This window comes from Sphaeramia orbicularis, unplaced genomic scaffold (genome assembly GCF_902148855.1).
Source record: "Sphaeramia orbicularis unplaced genomic scaffold, fSphaOr1.1, whole genome shotgun sequence".
Classification (NCBI taxonomy): domain Eukaryota; kingdom Metazoa; phylum Chordata; class Actinopteri; order Kurtiformes; family Apogonidae; genus Sphaeramia; species Sphaeramia orbicularis.
The window spans coordinates 262,717-283,738 of record NW_021941508.1 but is presented as its reverse complement, the minus strand read 5'-3'; the positions used below and the strand labels follow the sequence as shown (position 1 = coordinate 283,738).

The window sequence follows — 21,022 nt, the reverse complement described above, 5'->3', positions numbered from 1 at the left end:
AGCCTTTGCACCAAGAATTGCGTTTTCTTATTTATTATTTCATTCAGTTCCAGTTTAGCTTTCCTTATACTGTTTAGCGTGTGCTCATCTGGCGTGGCAGAGTAGGCCTCCCTCCAATGATTTAATTTGACCTTCTAGCTCCAGTATTTTTGAGGTCTCTTTCTTATGAGATGAGAAGGAATTATTTTCCCACGCATTACTGCCTTTCCCGCCTCCCAGAGGACACACGCTGATGTTCTTGGTAACTCATTTTCTATGTATTCGGACCATTCTCTTTTAAAGTAGCTGATAAACTCAGGATCTTTAAGTAATGATGTATTAAATCTCCAGTTACGAGTTGGTGACTTGATGTTCTTATGAACCAGAGTGAGTGACACTGGTGCATGGTCGCTGACGGTGATAGGATGAATTTTGGTTTCAGATATATCACTCATCATCAGCGAGCTGCTAGTAAGGAAGTAATCTAATCTAGAATAAGAGTGGTGGACTGAGGAGAAGAAGGTGTATTCCCTGACAAGGGGATGGTGAGAGCGCCAAGCATCGCAAAGACCAAAATCCGTCACGTATTGTTTAACAACTTCTGAGGCTTGGTCATGTCTGATATTTCCAGTGGGACTCAGCCTGTCAACTCCTGGGTCCAGAACTGTGTTGAAGTCCCCTCCAATAATGAATGTGCAATCTGAGTGATCATAGAGTGATGTAAAAAGGAGGGGTTGTCAACATTTGGTCCATATAAGTTTGCAATACATAACTTAACATTTTGAACTGATAATTTAACTATAATAAATCTGCCCTCTGGATCTGTGATTATGCTGTCAATGTCAACGTTTAGTCTTCTGTTGATGAGAGTTGCCACGCCTCTCTGTCTTGAATTGAAACATGCTGAGTATACATGTGGAAACTGTGCTGTATGAAGTGTGTCTACAGATGTCTGTGATAAGTGAGTTTCCTGTAGTAAGACAATATCTGCCTTTAAATCCTGCAGCTGATTGAAAATCTTGGTTCTCTTCACCCTGGTACCAGCTCCATGCACATTCCAGGAGACAAACTTCAGTGTACCCATGATCTGATTTGTGTTAGTTATATTTGATGCATGCAGATGTGTTGAAATCCCACATGCGATAAGTGTGTGGGTTGTGGAGACATGCTACTGTGCATCCATGTATTTTCTAACATCCATCTACCTCTGTTCTGGTTAAAACATGCATATAACGTGAGGTTGTCCTTACACATGAAAATGTGAGGGAAAGAAAAAGTGAAAGGAAAGGAGAGTGAGAGGGATACATATAATAAAAGAGGAAAAAAAACACATCGCTGTTGTGCGTGTGTGACGTGGAGACAGGCAGTGCATTAGTGACATGTCATTGGTTTCCATTGGCATTAATGTTAGTTCAGTCCCTTATTGCCTTAAGTCCGTGTATATGTGGGTGAACTTGTACTTCATCTTATTAGTAGAGCCAAGGGGTGGTGTTCTGGTCCCGGTATAACTGACCGTTGACAAATAGTTTATCCACAGCGATAACCGCTCTGCAGCCTTCCGTCATGAATTTGCGGCGGATTGGAAACAAAACCCGGCGTCGGTCCAAGATCTCCTTCGGAAACTGATCGTTGACGCTGAAATCTTTTCCTCTCAGCTCTCGGCCCTGGGACTTCACCTGCTCTTTCTGTTTGGAATTCACAAACTTTGCTACGATCGGTCCGGGGCCGGCGGGCGCCGGGTCGTTTCCCTCCTAGGTGGTGAATGTCGTGAAAGGAGATGTTCTTCACAGCTTCCTCCAGTAGCTTCAGGTGGGCTTTCATGAAGCTTTTCACGGTGGCCTCGGGGTCTTCTTCCTCCTCTTCTGGTATTCCCGCGAACACCAGGTTATCCCTCATACTGCGTGTCTGAGGTCAGGACAGTCTCCCTGGTTTTTTTTGTTCTCCTCCAAGAGCCGGGTCATTCCCTCCATGAGGGATTTCACCGTCTCCCTGAGCAAAGCATTCTCTTCAGCTAAGGCCTGCACCTGCTGCTGGCTGAACTCCAGTGAGTCCTGCAGTGCTTGGAACTCCTTATGCATGAGTTCCAGTAGACACAAACGGGCGTCCAGGCTGGACAGCTTACTGTCGAAGGAAATCAGGATGTCCACCGGATCTTTTTCAGGTGCGGAAGCCGCTTCTGGTGAGTCCTCCTTCCAAGATCTTTTCGCCGCTGCTTTAGGAGTCATGGTGTTGGTTTTCCCCACCACAATGTTGTCGTAGCACCGGTCGATATACCCCGTCAGGCTGGCCAGGTCTTCCTTGCTGTGCTCCAGCATGATGTGTTAGATACTCTATTTCTCTACTTTTAGGTGTGAATTAGCAAAGGAACTGGCAAAAGAAGACGGTTAAATAGCTCATTACATTAAATATTTGTAAGCGTGCCTTGTTTTAATCTGCCACCTCGCCGTCTCTCAGATTCTACGACACAACCATGTCACCACGCACTCCCACCCATTTCCTTTCATTTAATTGGATCTCCGTTAGCTTTGGCTTAGGCCATCGCTGTTCTTCCTGGAGTCCACACCCACCATAATTGTCTTTATACGACAATACACAAATGACAAGAAACACCCACACACAAACCACAACTTAAAACCATTCATCACATGTACAAAACAAAACAAAAAAAACATGTTCTACAGGACCTAGTTCAATTAACAGAACCTCCCAAAATTAGTTTTTAGTGTACTTTGTAAATGGTCATATATATTTCACAGTTATAGATCAATGTAATGTCAAACAACTAAACATTAGCAGACACTGAGCATCCATCCATCCATCCATCCATCCATCCGTCCATCCATCCATTTTCTTCCTCTTATCCGGGGCCGGGTCGTGGGGGTAACAGTCTAAGCAGGAATGTCCAGACTCCTCCCTCTCCTCAGACTCCTCCTCCAGCTCTTCTGGGTGGACCCCAGGCGTTCCCAGTCCAGTCCAAAGACATAGTCTCTCCAGTGTGTCCTAGGTCTTCCCTCAGGTCTCCTCCTGGCGGGACAGGCCCAGAACACCTCCCTCTCCTCAGACTCCTCCCTCTCCTCAGACTCCTCCTCCTGGTGGGACATGCCCAGAACACCTCCCCAGGGAGGAGTCCAGGAGGATCTGAAACAGATGTGTGATCCACCTCAGCTGGTTCCTCTGGACATGGAGGAGCAGCGGCTCTACTCTGAGCTCCGACACTGAGCATTGTTTTGCAAATAAATACTCTTTCAGTCGTTCTTTAAATCTGTATTTGTTATTTTTTTGATGATTTGTCCCAGCAGAACATTCCTTATCACCATGGCTCTGTCCATTCCAGTACTGTTCATTGTATTTGTTTTCACTGTAGGCAGAGGAACTCCACCTTCTGTCACCTGGTGTTCTGTAGATGTTCAGCAGAACCTTTATGGAATACCCTGGGCACTTTAGTCAGTGATATTTTCCTAATAAAACAAGTAGAGGCAATAAATCTGTTCTTTACCTTTAACCAAGCAGGACAGTTCTGAATTTTATCCCCATTTGTGCTGCTTTCTTCTGAAGCGTTTGTGGTTTCTTTCTATATGCTGTGGTAGTGCATGACCAAACATCTGAGCATTAAAGCTATACCGTATCATGTGGCATTTTTACACTTTTCTTTTGTCATCTTAAAATGCTCCTAATAAGCGTGTGTCAAACTAAAATGTAAAAGAAATCCATCAGGTATTGAAACTCAAAAATGTTTAATTCTCATATATTTCTGATAAAAGTCTGACCAATCATTTTATTCGGTCCGAATGAAATAATTGGCCGAACCTGGCTGAGCCTCCTGTCAATCATCCATTACTGCCGTCCTGCATCCGATCCATTATCGTCATCCCCCGCATCCGATATGTGTCCCTCTGAATCTGATGCTTCACTGGCACTACTCCTCCTGTCACTGACCACAGTCTGCTGTTTAAGGATGTGTTTGGATAAAACTGAAATGCACATGTGGAAGGAAAAAGCGGATTTATTAACAGAAACAACAACTAAGTGGAACAAACAGGAGTCCAATAAATGAAGGATGGAGATGAAAGTCCAGAAGTCTGGTGTACTGGACTAAACAGGTCTGCACAAAGCTCAGCTTTTATGACTGTGGGACTCATACAGGTACATGTACATGGTGTCACACAGTGTAGGATTATGTAGGATGATAAATGTAAGGACTATGAAACCTCAAATGTCCACGGAAAAATTTGCGGAGGCCACGCGTTCACAGTGCGCGCGCCCGTCGCCTGGGCACCTCATGTCTGTGGTGCAGTGAAGATACTGACCCAGTACTGCACAGACCAGACCCTTAAATTCAGGGTCTACTGATGGAACAGGGGCCGCGGGCCCGCGGCAGGTGGATGATGCATCTGTTTACTGAGGGAGGGGTCCGCGGACACATCGAAGCGGACCGGACCTCCGCCTCTGCTTTCTCCGTGCACATCAGGTGAGAGGAGGAGAGAGGAGGAGGAGCCTCAGAGCTCAGGCAGAGGGAAGTGGGCTTTGGAGGGAGGCGGGTTGTTCATGTTCAAACTTTTACTAAGTGCTGTGAGAAATGCCACATCGGTAGGTAGAGCTTTAATGTAAGTGTGATCAAAGCAGACCTTTAATGACACTTCCTCTGACATTTGAAGGTCAAGTATCAGAGCATGTCCTTATAGTCCAAATACTTCTGCCCATTTTATTTAGTACTATGTGTTTAGACCAGTGTTTCCCAACCAGTGTGCCATGAGAAATTATCAGGTGTGCCGTGGAAGATTATCCAATTTCAGCTGATTGGTTCTCTGAGCAAGCGGTGATGTAGGTCCATGTGCTGATGATCCATTCTACAACAGCAGTCTCCTGTTTCCTTTTGCAAAGTGAAAGTGAAAGGGAACCGGCCCCAATGTAGTGCGTTCTGTTGATAAAGCCCCCCTCATTAGTGATGTGTGGATCCACAGGTTACCTGCGGATCGGGTTGGGGGGCGCGCCTCTATTATACTACTATACGACAGACCTCAGTCTGTAAGCTGGGGGGGTCCATCAGGGGGGTCGCTGACGCACCTTTTTTAGCTTTCTTGTTCCAAATGCCCCGCAACAATGTTGCCCCTGCACCCCCGGTGTGCTCCTGCCCCCCCAGAAGAGTATCTGGTGACTGCTGCCAAGAAACTCCTCATTCTGGCAAACAAAGCTATTTCAGTTCTTTTCCCTTTCTCCACAACTTATCTATGCGAGGTGGGCTTTTCAAGCATGACTGCTATAAAGATGAAAAAAGACAGACTCACAGCTGCTGAGGAAGGTCTTTGTGTGTTTTTCTTCAATTCCTGCAACAGTATCAGCTTTGTGTTCAACTAAACAGGCCCAGGTTTCACACAGAGGAAGTACATTGAGACTAGATTTGCATTATATTTCAATAAATATACTTTTTGTGACATTTTTGTTTGGTGGTGTGCCTTGGGATTTTTCTAAAGTAAAATATGTGCCGTGGCTCAAAAAGGTTGGAAACACCGGTTTAGACCATGTTCACTCACTATGGAATAGTATTTCCAGAAGTTTAGTTTCCTGCACTTGTTCTACAGCCACATCATTTATATATAGTTTTAGTTTCAGCTCATTCATTAACATAATTTTTGTCCCAAACACAATCCTATTTGTTTACAGATATTCAGAACTACTTTGTTGGTGGATATCCATTTCACTACTGTTTGAAGTTCCAGATTTAAAACTCCTGAGTTCAGTTCTTGTGGGTTTTGCTCTGTATATTGTGGAATCATCAGCATACATGGACATTTTAGTGTCCCTTAGGGTCAATGTTAGGTCATTGGTAAATATTGAGTATAGCAATGGACCCAGACTACTTCCCTGTGGGACTCCACAGTCACTGACTTTAGGCTCAGACAAACTTCCATTAAATTAAATAGTCTGTTTTCGGTTTTTCAAATCACTTTCCAACCATCGGGTTCCAGTCAAACTAAAACCATAAAGTACTCATTTCTGTAACAACAAAGTATGATCTATAACCTGGAAAGCTGCACTGAAATCCGATCAAACTGCTCCTATTGGGCATCTGGTGACAGTGTCAGGTCATGTGACAGTTGAGTGCTCTGCCCTATTAGCAGGGCTGGACTGACACTCATTTTCAGCCCTGGAGTTTCATACCTCAGACCGGCCCACTTTAGATCACGACCAATTCTTATTAAAATCATGTAATTCTAACCTTACATGTTCTCTTCATGTGTGTCATTAGTGGTTCAGGTTGTGCTGCTGAGCTGCTCCTCTGTCATCAGTAAACTCTGCTCTCCCTTTCACACTTCCTCCAGTTTCTCTAGACTCTCCTGCACCTGGATCACAATAAAAAATAATATCTACAGACATTTGGACTTACTGAACCAGTTCAGATACTTACATTGGCTAAATATGCAGGTTTATTTAATATTACTTTATGCTGTTGCCTTTCAGTTGTGGGCTTTGTGTATTTACTGTCTCACTTTTAATGATAAAACTAAAACAGGTCAGGACTATGGTTTGGGTCTAGACAGTGGTTTTAGTGGAACTACTGCTTGTTCACAGTCTGTTCCAACAGCTCACCTTTTCCTTCCATCCTGACAGGAACAATCCCCTCATCACTACTGGCTCCTGGCTCTGCTTCTGACACTAAAGCACAGTTTAAATGCTCTGAATTCTCAGCACAAACCTTCTGTTTCCAAAGCCTTGGTGTCAGTTTCATTCATGTAGTGCAGAATCATCTCAGATACCTTTCATACTGAACAGGCCTACACCATACTCTTCATTGGAGCCTATTTCTTCTAATCCTCTTCCCTCTCTGAGCAGTCCTACCTGCCCACTCTGGACTTGTGGGCTCATGGCTGCTGTCTGCTGCTGGATCTGCTTTCTGACTCTGAGGAGCTACAAGACAAAGTTTCCCACTTCTGTGGCCTCGCATCAGACTATTATTTAAATGACAGAACCTTATGTTCCACGCCACAATGCCACACAATTCACTGACTCCATAATTAACTAGCTTTAAAGGTGCTTTACCCACTTCATCATCTTCATTAGTTGTTTCCAACCAGAGGTGGTTTTTGTGAAAAAGTTTCAGATTTTGTCACATTTGGCTGCATTTGCTTCCAGAGCTTTCCTCTTTTTCATTCTTGCCTCTCCACACCACCCTTGTTTTTTCTATTCTCCATGTTTCAAACAGTAAACACAGCTGAGCATCCACAGCCTACAGAGCACAGATCGTATATGTTCCACAGCTACAGTCCAGAGCTACTAACCGTATGCACCGACAGATTATGTCAGGTTACGGTGCGTCTGCTAAAAAAAGGAAGAAAAAAACCCAGCTTGCTAGTAGAGGGGGTGGGGCCCAGGGACAGCAGCTGCAGATTACATGATCAACCCAGTGCTATGACTGAACCCCCCCCCCCCCCAAATAAATAAATAAATAAAATATATATTTAAAGTGAACTCCGGCCCTCGCAGCCTAAATATTATACCAGCCCACCGGGAATTGTCCCGGTCCTCCCGATTAGCCAGTCCGGGCCTGCCTGTAATTGTGTTGACAGTCAGAGCTCAGATCATTAGAAAAAAAATACTGTTGGATTAGTTTGAAAGCAATTTTCCCCATGATTTAACTCAGTGTGAGCAGCAAGCTGATTGGTCAGCTGTTAGAGCACCAGAGCGGTGCAGGAGGATTCTGCGGTAAAAGAATGTTACAGATGTTACAGAGGGTTAGATAAATACAAATGTACACATTGTTTCATCCCATAAATGTACATATTTGTCCTCAGATTTTTGGTGTGCTGCTGTTTTTAGACCATAATAGACTGTTTCATATAATAGTGTCTTTTGCACCACAACCATCTTTTACTGTTTTTCGTTACTGACAGAAACAATGATAATGACAATAACATTGACTCACACTGACTTTGACAATGTCCATCCATCCATCCATCCATTATCCACCGCTTATCCGGGACCGGGTCACGGGGGTAACAGTCTAACCAGGGATGCCCAGACTTCCCTCTCCCCCGACACCTCCTCCAGCTCTTCCGGGGGGACCCCGAGGCGTTCCCAGGCCAGCCGAGAGACATAGTCTCTCCAACGTGTCCTGGGTCTTCCCCAAGGTCTCCTCCCGGTGGGACATGCCCAGAACACCTCCCCAGGGAGGCATCCAGGAGGCATCCGAAACAGATGCCCGAGCCACCTCAGCTGGCCCCTCTCGACGCGGAGGAGCAGCGGCTCTGCTCTGAGCTCCTCCCTGGTGACTGAGCTCCTCCCCCTATCCCTAAGGGTGCGCCCAGCCACCCTGCGGAGGAAACTCATTTCGACCACTTGTATCCGGGATCTTGTCCTTTCGGTCATGACCCAAAGTTCATGACCATAGGTGAGGGCAGGAACGTAGATTGACCGGTAAATCGAGAGCTTCTCCTCTCGGCTCAGCTCCTTCTGAACCACGACAGACCGGTACAGTGACTGCATCACTGCAGACGCTGCACCCATCCGTCTGTCAATCTATTTTTTTTTCACATTGCACCCGGCCCCTACGATTCTCTCGGTGGGTGGTGAGTCCACCGGAGGGCGGGCCCACGTCGCTCCTTCGGGCTGGGCCCGGCCGGACGACTTTGACAATGTCAATGTCTTAATTGTTTGGAATCAACCTGAAAAACCTCAGGGTGTGTTTATTATCATGTTAGGAACATCCCAAATCACAGTTTAGACATGTTTGAAATCATGTCTGTAAAGGTCATTTTCAGAAGTCATACTATAGACTTATGAAAAACTCATTTATGGAACATGTTGGTGACCACCTGAAAAATGTTTGAAATCAACCTGAAACACTTCAGGGAGTGTTTATTATGGGTTAGGAACAGGGTTAGGAACAGGGTTAGGAAAAGGGTTAGGGTTAGCCTGTCCTCAGGGGGGCACCATCTACCATCCAGACCATAGACCATATGAACAGGGTTAGGGTTAGGGCTAGGACACATGGCCGTCATTGACCTTCTTGTTGTTGGAACCAGAGGTGACCATATTTGGACAAAGGGTGAAGCCAGTAAAGTGAGGCTATGCTAAATGCTAATTTACTGACAAAGTTGATCAAACACGTACTGATCAATGTTTGTGTCAATTCTGGACCTTTACCCATAAGCCACCACTGAGGACCTTTACCCATAAGGCACCACTGAGGACCTTTACCCATAAGCCACCACTGAGGACCTTTACCCATAAGCCACCACTGAGGACCTTTACCCATAAGGCACCACTGAGGACCTTTACCCATAAGCCACCACTGAGGACCTTTACCCATAAGCCACCACTGAGGACCTTTACCCATAAGGCACCACTGCAGTGGTCAGTGCATCCGTACCCTAACCCGTTGTCTGACTCTAATAATACGATAATAATCACATGAACAAAATAACAATGACAAGAATAACTTTATGGGTTTAGTTTATTGTAAATGATTCAAATGGAAATCCAACAGTTATTTATGCAGATGATGAACAGAATAATGAAACTAATATTCAACATGCACTGCATGAGGACACAGGGACACCAGACTAGGGTTAAGGTTAGGAACAGGGTTAGGGTTGGGAACAGGGTTAGGGTTAGGAACAGGGTTAGGGTTGGGAACAGGGTTAGGGTTAGGAACAGGGTTAGGGTTAGTGATTGGGTTAGGGTTAGGAACAGGGTTAGGGTTAGGAACAGGGTTAGGGTTGGGAACAGGGTTAGGGTTAGGAACAGGGTTAGGGTTAGTGATTGGGTTAGGGTTAGGAACAGGGTTAAGGTTAGGAACAGGGTTAGGGTTGGGAACAGGGTTAGGGTTGGGAACAGGGTTAGGGTTGGGAACAGGGTTAGGGTTAGGAACAGGGTTAGGGTTGGGAACAGGGTTAGGGTTAGGAACAGGGTTAGGGTTAGTGATTGGCTGCTCAAAGACACATCTCAGACTAGAATCACATGTGGACTGAAGCATATGACACGTTCTCAGACTGGAATCTGTGCATGGATGACTAAAAATGAACAATGGAGAGTTTTGAAGATTCAAACTAATTCAAATACTAGTTTCATAATTATCATAATAAATATGAAAGAAGTGAAAAAAAAAAATAGTGATGAAACATTCGTTCTGTTGTGGATGGGCTGGTCTCTGTGGTCTGGTGGTTTTTGGGCTGGGGTTGGAGCGGCGTTCGTTTGCGTCTGCAGTTACTTCTGAGGCTGATACTGAATCAGACGGAGGGCGTCATCGTTGTCCAACACGCCCTGGATGAACTCGCCTTCTGCCACTCGGTCTGAACACACAAAGGTCAAAGGTCAATCAGCTGTTTCATGCTGTTGTTTTTGACACATTTCCTGCACATGTTCAAACACACTCATGTCCATCTGATGCACAAAGGCACTGTTGTGGTGCCTGTATCTAACCCTAACCCTAACCCTAACCCTGCTGACCCTGTGGGTTCTCACCGTTGTCTTCTTTGTTGAAGATCTTCCACAGTTTGTCGGCTCTCTTCTCAGGTGTGTTTTCATCTTCAGGCAGAGTCGACAGATCCTCTTTAGGAATCAGCTTGAAAATGGCCTGTTCCAAAACACAAAGACAAATTGACCAGACCAAAGCCAGTGTCCACTGTGGATGAGGACTCACCCTGACCGTTCAGATCAGGTCTGAGACCTGAACTAGAACCTGAATCCTCTGGAACTGATCCGACCAGGAGTGTCCACTGGAAAAAATAAAATCTGACCAAGTGTATGTTTATCATTTCTGTTCCAAAAATGTGATGAGACTGAAAATCAGAATCACCGACAGAGAAACTGTTCAGTCAGATACAAGAACTAACCCTAACCCAGGACCCTAACCCAAAACCTAACCAAGACCCTGACCCTAACCCTAACCCCAAACCTAACCAAGACCCTGATCTTAACCCTAACCAAGACCCTGACCCTAACCCTAACAAAGACACTGACCCTAACCCAGGACCCTAACCCCAAACCTAATCAAGACCCTGATCTTAACCCTAACCAAGACCCTGACCCTAACCCTGACCCAGGACCCTAACCCCAAACCTAACCAAGACACTGACCCTAACCCTCACCAAGACCCTGACCCGAACCCTGAACATAACCAAGACCCTGACCCTAACCCTAACCAAGGACCCTAAGCCCAAACCTAACCGAGACCCTGACCCTAACCCAAACCCAAGACCCCAACCCTAACCCTAACCGAGGACCCTAACCCTAACCAAGACCCTGACCCTATCCCTAACCCTAACCCAGGACCCTAACCCCAAACCTAACCAAGACCCTGACCCTAACCCTAACCCCAAACCTAACCAAGACCCTGATCTTAACCCTAACCAAGACCCTGACCCTAACCCTAACAAAGACACTGACCCTAACCCAGGACCCTAACCCCAAACCTAATCAAGACCCTGATCTTAACCCTAACCAAGACCCTGACCCTAACCCTGACCCAGGACCCTAACCCCAAACCTAACCAAGACACTGACCCTAACCCTCACCAAGACCCTGACCCGAACCCTGAACATAACCAAGACCCTGACCCTAACCCTAACCAAGGACCCTAAGCCCAAACCTAACCGAGACCCTGACCCTAACCCAAACCCAAGACCCCAACCCTAACCCTAACCGAGGACCCTAACCCTAACCAAGACCCTGACCCTATCCCTAACCCTAACCCAGGACCCTAACCCCAAACCTAACCGAGACCCTGACCCTATCCCTAACCCAAACCCAAGACCCCAACCCTAACCCTAACCAAGGACCCTAACCCTAACCAAGGACCCTAACCCTAACCCTAACCAAGACCCTAAACCCAAACCCTAACCACAAACCTAACCAAGACCATAACCCTAACCAAGACCCTGACCCGAACCCTAACCCTAACCATGACTCTGACCCTAACCCTAACCAAGACCCTAACCCCAAACCTAACCAAGACCCTAACCCTAACCAAGACCCTGACCCTATCCCTAACCAAGATCCTAACCCTAACCCCAAACCTAACCAAGACACTGACCCTAACCCTAACCAAGACCCTGACCTTGACCCTAACCCTAACCAAGACTCTAACCCTAACCCAGGACCCTAACCCCAAACCTAACCAAGACCCTAACCCTAATCCTAACCAAGACCCTGACCCTAACCATAACCCTAACCCAGGACCCTAACCCCAAACCTAACCAAGACCCTGACCTTAAACCTAACCGAGACCCTGACCCTAACCCTAACCAAGACCCTAACCCCAAACCTAACCAAGACCCTAACCCTAATCCTAACCAAGACCCTGACCCTAACCATAACCCTAACCCAGGACCCTAACTCCAAACCTAACCAAGACCCTGACCTTAAACCTAACCGAGACCCTGACCCTAACCCTAACCAAGACCCTAACCCCAAACCTAACCAAGACCCTAACCCTAACCAAGACCCTGACCCTATCCCTAACCAAGATCCTAACCCTAACCCCAAACCTAACCAAGACACTGACCCTAACCCTAACCAAGACCCTGACCTTGACCCTAACCCTAACCAAGACTCTAACCCTAACCCAGGACCCTAACCCCAAACCTAACCAAGACCCTAACCCTAATCCTAACCAAGACCCTGACCCTAACCATAACCCTAACCCAGGACCCTAACCCCAAACCTAACCAAGACCCTGACCCTAACCCTAACCAAGACCCTGACCCTATCCCTAACCAAGACCCTAACCCCAACCCCAAACCTAACCAAGACACTGACCCTAACCCTAACCAAGACCCTGACCCTAACCAAGACCCTGACCCTAACCCAGGACCCTAACCCCAAACCTAACCAAGACCCTGACCCTGACCCTAACCAAGACTCTGATCCTAACCCAGGACCCTAACTCCAAACCTAACCAAGACCCTAACCCTAATCCTAACCAAGACCCTGACCCTAACCATAACCCTAACCCAGGACCCTAACCCCAAACCTAACCAAGACCCTGACCCTATCCCTAACCAAGACCCTAACCCCAACCCTAACCAAGACACTGACCCTAACCCAGGACCCTAACCCCAAACCTAACCAAGACCCTGACCCTGACCCTAACCCTAACCCTAACCAAGACTCTGACCCTAACCCTAACCCAGGACCCTAACCCCAAACCTAACCAAGACCCTAACCCTAATCAAGACCCTGACCCTAACCATAACCCTAACCCAGGACCCTAACCCCAAACCTAACCAAGACCCTGACCCTAACCCTAACCAAGACCCTGACCCTATCCCTAACCAAGACCCTAACCCTAACCAAGACCCTATCCCTAACCAAGACCCTATCCCTAACCAAGACCCTAACCCCAACCCCAAACCTAACCAAGACCCTGACCCTAACCCTAACCAAGACCCTGACCCTAACCCTAACCCAGGACCCTAACCCCAAACCTAACCAAGACCCTGACCCAAACCTAACCAAGACCCTGACCCTAACCAAGACCCTGACCCTATCCCTAACCAAGACCCTATCCCTAACCAAGACCCTATCCCTAACCAAGACCCTAACCCCAACCCCAAACCTAACCAAGACCCTGACCCTAACCCTAACCAAGACCCTGACCCTAACCCTAACCCAGGACCCTAACCCCAAACCTAACCAAGACCCTGACCCAAACCTAACCAAGACCCTGACCCTAACCAAGACCCTGACCCTATCCCTAACCCTAAACCAGGACCCTAACCCGAAACCTAACCAAGACCCTGACCCTAACCCCAAACCTAACCAAGACCCTGACCCTAACCAAGACCCTAACCCTAACCAATACCCTGACGCTATCCCTAACCCTAACCCAGGACCCTAACCCCAAACCTAACCAAGACCCTGACCCTAACCCCAAACCTAACCAAGACCCTGACTCTAACCAAGACCCTAACCCTAACCAAGACCCTAACCCTAACCAAGACCCTGACCCTATCCCTATCCCTAACCCTAACCCCAAACCTAACCAGGACCCTGACCCTAACCAAGACCCTAACCCTAACCAAGACCCTGACCCTAACCAAGACCCTGACCCTATCCCTAACCCTAACCCAGGACCCTAACCCCAAACCTAACCGAGACCCTGACCCTAACCAAGACCCTGACCCTAACCCTAACCCCAAACCTAACCAAGACACTGACCCTAACCAAGACCCTGACCCGAACCCAAACCCTAAACCTTACCCAGGACCCTAACCCCAAACCTAACCAAGACCCTGACCCTAACCCTAATCCTAACACTAATCCTAACCCTAACCCAGGACCCTAACCCCAAACCTAACCAAGACCCTGACCCAAACCAAGACCCTAACCCTAATCCTAACCAAGACCCTGACCCTAACCAAGAGCCTAACCAAGACCGTGACCCTAACCCTAACCCAGGACCCTAACCCCACACCTAACAAAGACCCTGACCCTAACCAAGACCCTGACCCTAACCAAGACCCTAACCCTAACCAAGACCCTAACCCTATCCCTAACCAAGACCCAAACCCTAACCCCAAACCTAACAAAAACACTGACCCTAACCAAGACCCTGACCCGAACCCTAACCCTAACCAAGACCCTGACACAAACCCAAACCCAGGACCCTAACCCCAGACCTAACCAAGACCCTAACCCTAACCAAGACCCTGACCCGAACCCTAACCCCAAACCTAACCAAGACACTGACCCTAACCCTAACCAAGACCCTGACCCGAACCCAAACCCTAAACCTTACCCAGGACCCTAACCCCAAACCTAACCAAGACCCTGACCCTAACCAAGACCCTAACCCTAATCCTAACACTAACCCTAACCCTAACCCTAACCCAGGACCCTAACCCCAAACCTAACCAAGACCCTGACCCAAACCAAGACCCTAATCCTAACCAAGACCCTGACCCTAACCAAGAGCCTAACCAAGACCGTGACCCTAACCCTAACCCAGGACCCTAACCCCACACCTAACAAAGACCCTGACCCTAACCAAGACCCTGACCCTAACCAAGACCCTAACCAAGACCCTAACCCTATCCCTAACCAAGACCCAAACCCTAACCCCAAACCTAACAAAAACACTGACCCTAACCAAGACCCTGACCCGAACCCTAACCCTAACCAAGACCCTGACACAAACCCAAACCCAGGACCCTAACCCCAGACCTAACCAAGACCCTAACCCTAACCAAGACCCTGACCCGAACCCTAACCCTAAACCTTACCCAGGACCCTAACCCCAAACTTAACCAAGACCCTGACCCTAACCAAGACCCTAACCCTAATCCTAACACTAACCCTAACCCCAACCCAGGACCCTAACCCCAAACCTAACCAAGACCCTGACCCAAACCAAGACCCTAACCCTAATCCTAACCAAGACCCTGACCCTAACCAAGAGCCTAACCACGACCGTGACCCTAACCCTAACCCAGGACCCTAACCCCACACCTAACAAAGACCCTGACCCTAACCAAGACCCTGACCCTAACCAAGACCCTGACCCAAACCAAGACCCTAACCCTAATCCTAACCCCCTAACCAAGAGCCTAACCACGACCGTGACCCTAACCCTAACCCAGGACCCTAACCCCACACCTAACAAAGACCCTGACCCTAACCAAGACCCTGACCCTAACCAAGACCCTGACCCTAACCAAGACCCTAACCAAGACCCTAACCCTATCCCTAACCAAGACCCAAACCCTAACCCCAAACCTAACAAAAACACTGACCCTAACCAAGACCCTGACCCGAACCCTAACCCTAACCAAGACCCTGACACAAACCCAAACCCAGGACCCTAACCCCAGACCTAACCAAGACCCTAACCCTAACCAAGACCCTGACCCGAACCCTAACCCTTACCAAGACCCTGACACAAACCCTAACCCTAACCCTAACCCGGGACCCTAACCCCAAACCTAACCAAGACCCTGACCCTAACCCAGGACCCTAAGCCCAAACCTAATCAAGTCCCTGACCCTAAACCTAACCAAGACCCTGACTCTAACTCTAACCAAGACCCTAATCTTAACCCTAACCAAGACCCTGACCCTAACCCTAACCCTAACCCAGGACCCTAACCCCAAACCTAACCAAGATCCTGACCCTAACCAAGACCCTAACCCTAAACCTAACCAAGACCCTGACCCTAACCAAGACCCTAACCCTAACCAAGACCCTATCCCTAACCCTAACCCAGGACCCTAACCCCAAACCTAACCAAGATCCTGACCCTAACCAAGACCCTAACCCTAACCAAGACCCTATCCCTAACCCTAACCCAGGACCCTAACCCCAAACCTAACCAAGATCCTGACCCTAACCAAGACCCTGACCCTAACCCCAAACCTAACCAAGACCCTAACCCTAACCAAGACCCTGACCCTATCCCTAACACTAACCCAGGACCCTAACCACAACCCTAACCAAGACCCTGACCCTAACCCAGGACCCTAACCCCAAACCTAACCGAGACCCTGACCCTATCCCTAACCCAAACCCAAGACCCCAACCCTAACCCTAACCAAGGACCCTAACCCTAACCCTAACCAAGACCCTGACCCGAACCCTAACCCAGGACCCTAACCCAGGACCCTAACCCCAAACCTAACCAAGACCCTGACCCTAACCAGAACCCTGACCGTAACCCTAACCAAGACCGTGACCCTAACCCTAACCCAAACCCAGGACCCTAACCCCAAACCTAACCAAGACCCTAACCCTAACCCCAAACCTAACCAAGACACTGACCCTAACCCTAACCAAGACCCTGACCCTAACCAAGAGCTTGAGCCTAACCAAGACCCTGACCCTATCCCTAACCCCAAACCTAACCAAGACCCTGACCCTAACCAGAACCCTGACCGTAACCCTAACCAAGACCGTGACCCTAACCCTAACCCAAACCCAGGACCCTAACCCCAAACCTAACCAAGACCCTAACCCTAACCCCAAACCTAACCAAGACACTGACCCTAACCCTAACCAAGACCCTGACCCTAACCAAGAGCTTGAGCCTAACCAAGACCCTGACCCTATCCCTAACCCAGGACCCAAACCTAACCAAGACCCTGACCCTAACCAAGACCCTAACCCTAACCCCAAACCTAACCAAGACACTGACCCTAACCCTAACCAAGACCCCGACCCAAACCCTAACCCTTACCCAGGACCCTAACCCCAAACCTAACCGAGACCATGACCCTAACCAAAACCCTATCCCCAAACCTAACCAAGACCCTGACCCTATCCCTAACCCAGGACCCTAACCCCAAACCTAACCAAGACCCTGACCCTAACCCTACCCCTAACCCCAAACCTAACCAAGAACCTGACCCTAACCAAGACCCTAACCCTAACAAAGACCCTGACCCTAACCAAGAGCCTGAGCCTGAGCCTAACCAAGACCCTGACCCTATCCCTAACCCTAACCCAGGACCCTAACCCCAAACCTAACCAAGACCCTGACCAAGACCCTAACCCTAACCCCAAACCTAACCAAGACACTGACCCTAACCCTAACCAAGACCCTGACCCGAACCCTAACCCTTACCCAGGACCCTAACCCCAAACCTAACCGAGACCATGACCCTAACCAAGACCCTATCCCCAAACCTAACCAAGACCCTTACCCTATCCTTCACCCAGGACCCTAACCCCAAACCTAACCAAGATCCTGACCCTAACCAAGACCCTAACCCCAAACCTAACCAAGACCCTGACCCTAACCAAGACCCTAACCCCAACCCCAAACCTAACCAAGACCCTGACCCTAACCCTAACCCTAACAAAGACCCTGACCCGAACCAAGACCCTAACCCTAACCCAGGACCCTAACCCCAAACCTAACCAAGACCCTGACCCTAACCAAGACCCTAACCCTAACCCCAGAGCTAAGCAAGACCCTAACCCTTACCCAGGACCCTAACCTTAACCCAAGACCCTAACCCAAAACCCTAACCCTTACCCAAGACCCTGATCTAGAGACAATAGATCTGGAAAATATGAGTTCAACTAATCTGAACAAGAGAATTTACACTGGTTCCATAAGCAGATTTATTTATTTTTTTGCTTAAATTAAGAAAAAAAAAAAAAAAAAAAAATTGAATTAAGAAAAAAAATCTTGAATTAAGCAGATAAATCTTCCAATGGAACCAGTGTAAATTCTCTTGTTCAGATGAGTTGAACTCATATTTTCCAGATCTATTGTCTCTAAATCAGGGTTAGGATTAGGTTACGGTTAGATCAGGGTTAGGGTTATGGTTAGATCAGGGTTAGGGTTAGATCAGAGTTAGGGTTATGGTTAGATCAGGGTTAGGGTTAGATCAGGGTTAGGGTTATGGTTAGATCAGGGTTAGGGTTTGATCAGGGTTAGGGTTATGGTTAGATCAGGGTTAGGGTTAGATCAGGGTTAGGGTTAGATCAGAGTTAGGGTTATGGTTAGATCAGGGTTAGGGTTCAATCAGGGTTAGGGTTAGGATTAGATCAGGGTTAGGATTAGGTTACGTTAGATCAGGGTTAGGGTTAGATCAGGGTTAGGGTTATGGTTAGATCAGGGTTAGGGTTAGATCAGGGTTAGGGTTATGGTTAGATCAGGGTTAGGGTTTGATCAGGGTTAGGGTTATGGTTAGATCAGGGTTAGGGTTTGATCAGGGTTAGGGTTAGATCAGAGTTAGGGTTATGGTTAGATCAGGGTTAGGGTTCAATCAGGGTTAGGGTTAGGATTAGATCAGGGTTAGGATTAGGTTACGTTAGATCAGGGTTAGGGTTAGATCAGGGTTAGGGTTATGGTTAGATCAGGGTAGGGTTCAATCAGGGTTAGGGTTAGGGTTAGGATTAGATCAGGGTTAGGATTAGGTTACGGTTAGATCAGGGTCAGGGTTAGATCAGGGTTAGGGTTAGATCAGATCTTCTCTGTGACTGAACAGTTCCTCTGTAGGTGATTCTGTCTAACTTTCAGTGTGAACACATATTCAGAACAGAAATGAAACAAATCCTTTTGAAAAGATTTAGATTTTTTTTTCCAGTTTTGATAAAAAAAAAAAAAACACACTTCAACTCTTAGTTCTGTCATTAAATAGTTCATATTTTGGACTGAGATGAGGTGAAAGAACACATTCTGAAGTTTGTCAAGTTTTCAGGTTTAATAAACATTTATGGAGACTTTTGGAGTTTCAACCTGTTCAATAATGAAAGAATTGAGTTCAGAAACATGTGGGTTAGGTTTAGGGTCCGCCCTGTTTGAAGGTGGATGTGTCTAATAATTAATACACATAAATATAAGAGTATATAAACACTGACCTCAGCTGATCATTTATAGACAGTAAATAAACACTGACCTCAGCTGATCATTTATAGACAGTAAATAAACACTGACCTCAGCTGATCATTTATAGACAGTAAATAAACAGGTAAATTTGTCGTATTTCAGTTGTATTTCTGATCTGGTTTATGTGCTTATTTCTGCTCATCCATATTTAATAAAGATTAAATCAAATAAATAAAGTTCATGTGTTCAGTTTGACTGTTTATCACAGTCTGACAGACTAACCCTAACCAAGACCCTAACCCTAACCAAGACCCTAACCAAGACCCTAACCCTAACCCAAGACCCTAACCCAAGACCCTAACCCAAGACCCTAACCCTAACCAAGACCCTAACCAAGACCCTAACCCTAACCCAAGACCCTAACCCTGACCCAAGACCCTAACCCTAACCAAGACCCTAATCCAACACCCTAACCCTAACCACTCCAGGACGTACCGTCTATTTTCCGCCATTTCCATTATTTAATACAACTAGTTTTGTCATTGTACCCGTGGCTAAGACGCCCTCGTGTGGTGCAACAATGACTGGATACAGGGACATGGGGACACGGGGACACTGGATGAACACAGAAGGTGCATTATTCTATAGCTATCCCACCCAGAAACACATTTTAACTGATTTAATCCATGGTCACATGTATAAGACCTGGTCTAATATTATCTACTGTTTCATCTTCACATGTTCCTCTGTTTTCCTAACCCTAACCCTAACCCTCTGTTCTTGGACTTTCTTCCATCCTAATGTTCACTTGTAGACAGATGATACGTTAGTCTATGCTTCAGTCACATGTTGAGTACATTCTGCGGACAGTAGGGTTAGGGTTAGGGTTAGGGCTGTTCCCACCCCCTTCGGTCCCTAAAACTCACCGTACAGATTTCCTAAACTCACCGTACAGATTTCCTTGACCTCGGACTTGGTGATGTATCCGTTCTTGTCGACGTCGAACAGGGAGAAGGCCCATTCCAGTTTCCTGGTGGTCTTCCCCGTCGACGTCATGTGGAGGGCGATGATGTACTCCTTGAAGTCCAGCGTTCCGTCGTCATTGGTGTCAAAGGAGCGGAACACGTGCTGGGCGTAGGTGTTGGCGTCGCACTCGGGGAAGAACTTGGTGTAGATGTTCTGGAACTCCTCTTTGGAGATGCGTCCGCTCGGACACTGCTTCTTGAAGTTTTCGTACCACTGAACCAGCTCCGATTCCGAGAACTTGGTGTTGAGTTTCAGATCCTCCAGGATCTCCTTGGACATGGCGCCGCTCTTGCTGTTTCCCATTGTCAATTTGTGCCGGAGATGTTTTTGAGTTGAATCAAAGTATGAATTTGTGTCTATGTCCTCTTCTCTGTAAACTGCAGACTCTTAGTCCAGCTGGTGGATCCTTCTGACCGTGGACTTGGCCTGGAACTGACAAAACAAGGCACTTGGTGAGTTAATTAATCCAATCAGACACTGATTACACCGCCCAGACCAGGCACGTCAGGGTTCATCCAAGGCCAGGCGTCTACCCCAGCACTGAAAGAGCACAGGGACGCAAAAAGAGCACAGGGACGCAAAGAGCTTCAACTCAACTGGAGCTTCAACTCATGTCCTCTGGGGTGGGGGTGGGGTCCACTCATGTCCTCTGGGGTCAGGGGGTCCACACATGTCCTCTGGGGTGGGGGGCGTCCACACATGTCCTCTGGGGTGGGGGGTCCACTCATGTCCTTTGGGGTGGGGGGC

General features: G+C 47.5%; 1 protein-coding gene across 1 annotated transcript; it reads right to left on the bottom strand.

Annotated features, from left to right (window-relative positions):
• Positions 1-1,232: 1,232 nt before the first annotated feature.
• On the bottom strand, positions 1,233-20,710 carry LOC115415996 (recoverin-like). Its single transcript, XM_030129692.1, has 4 exons — positions 20,198-20,710; positions 10,441-10,552; positions 10,169-10,268; positions 1,233-1,251 (listed from the first exon to the last, which is right to left on the bottom strand). The coding sequence occupies exons 1-3, from the start codon at positions 20,576-20,578 to the stop codon at positions 10,183-10,185; spliced, it is 579 nt and encodes a 192-aa protein (XP_029985552.1). The 5' UTR covers positions 20,579-20,710; the 3' UTR covers positions 1,233-1,251; positions 10,169-10,182.
• Between the last annotated feature and the right edge of the window lie 312 nt (positions 20,711-21,022).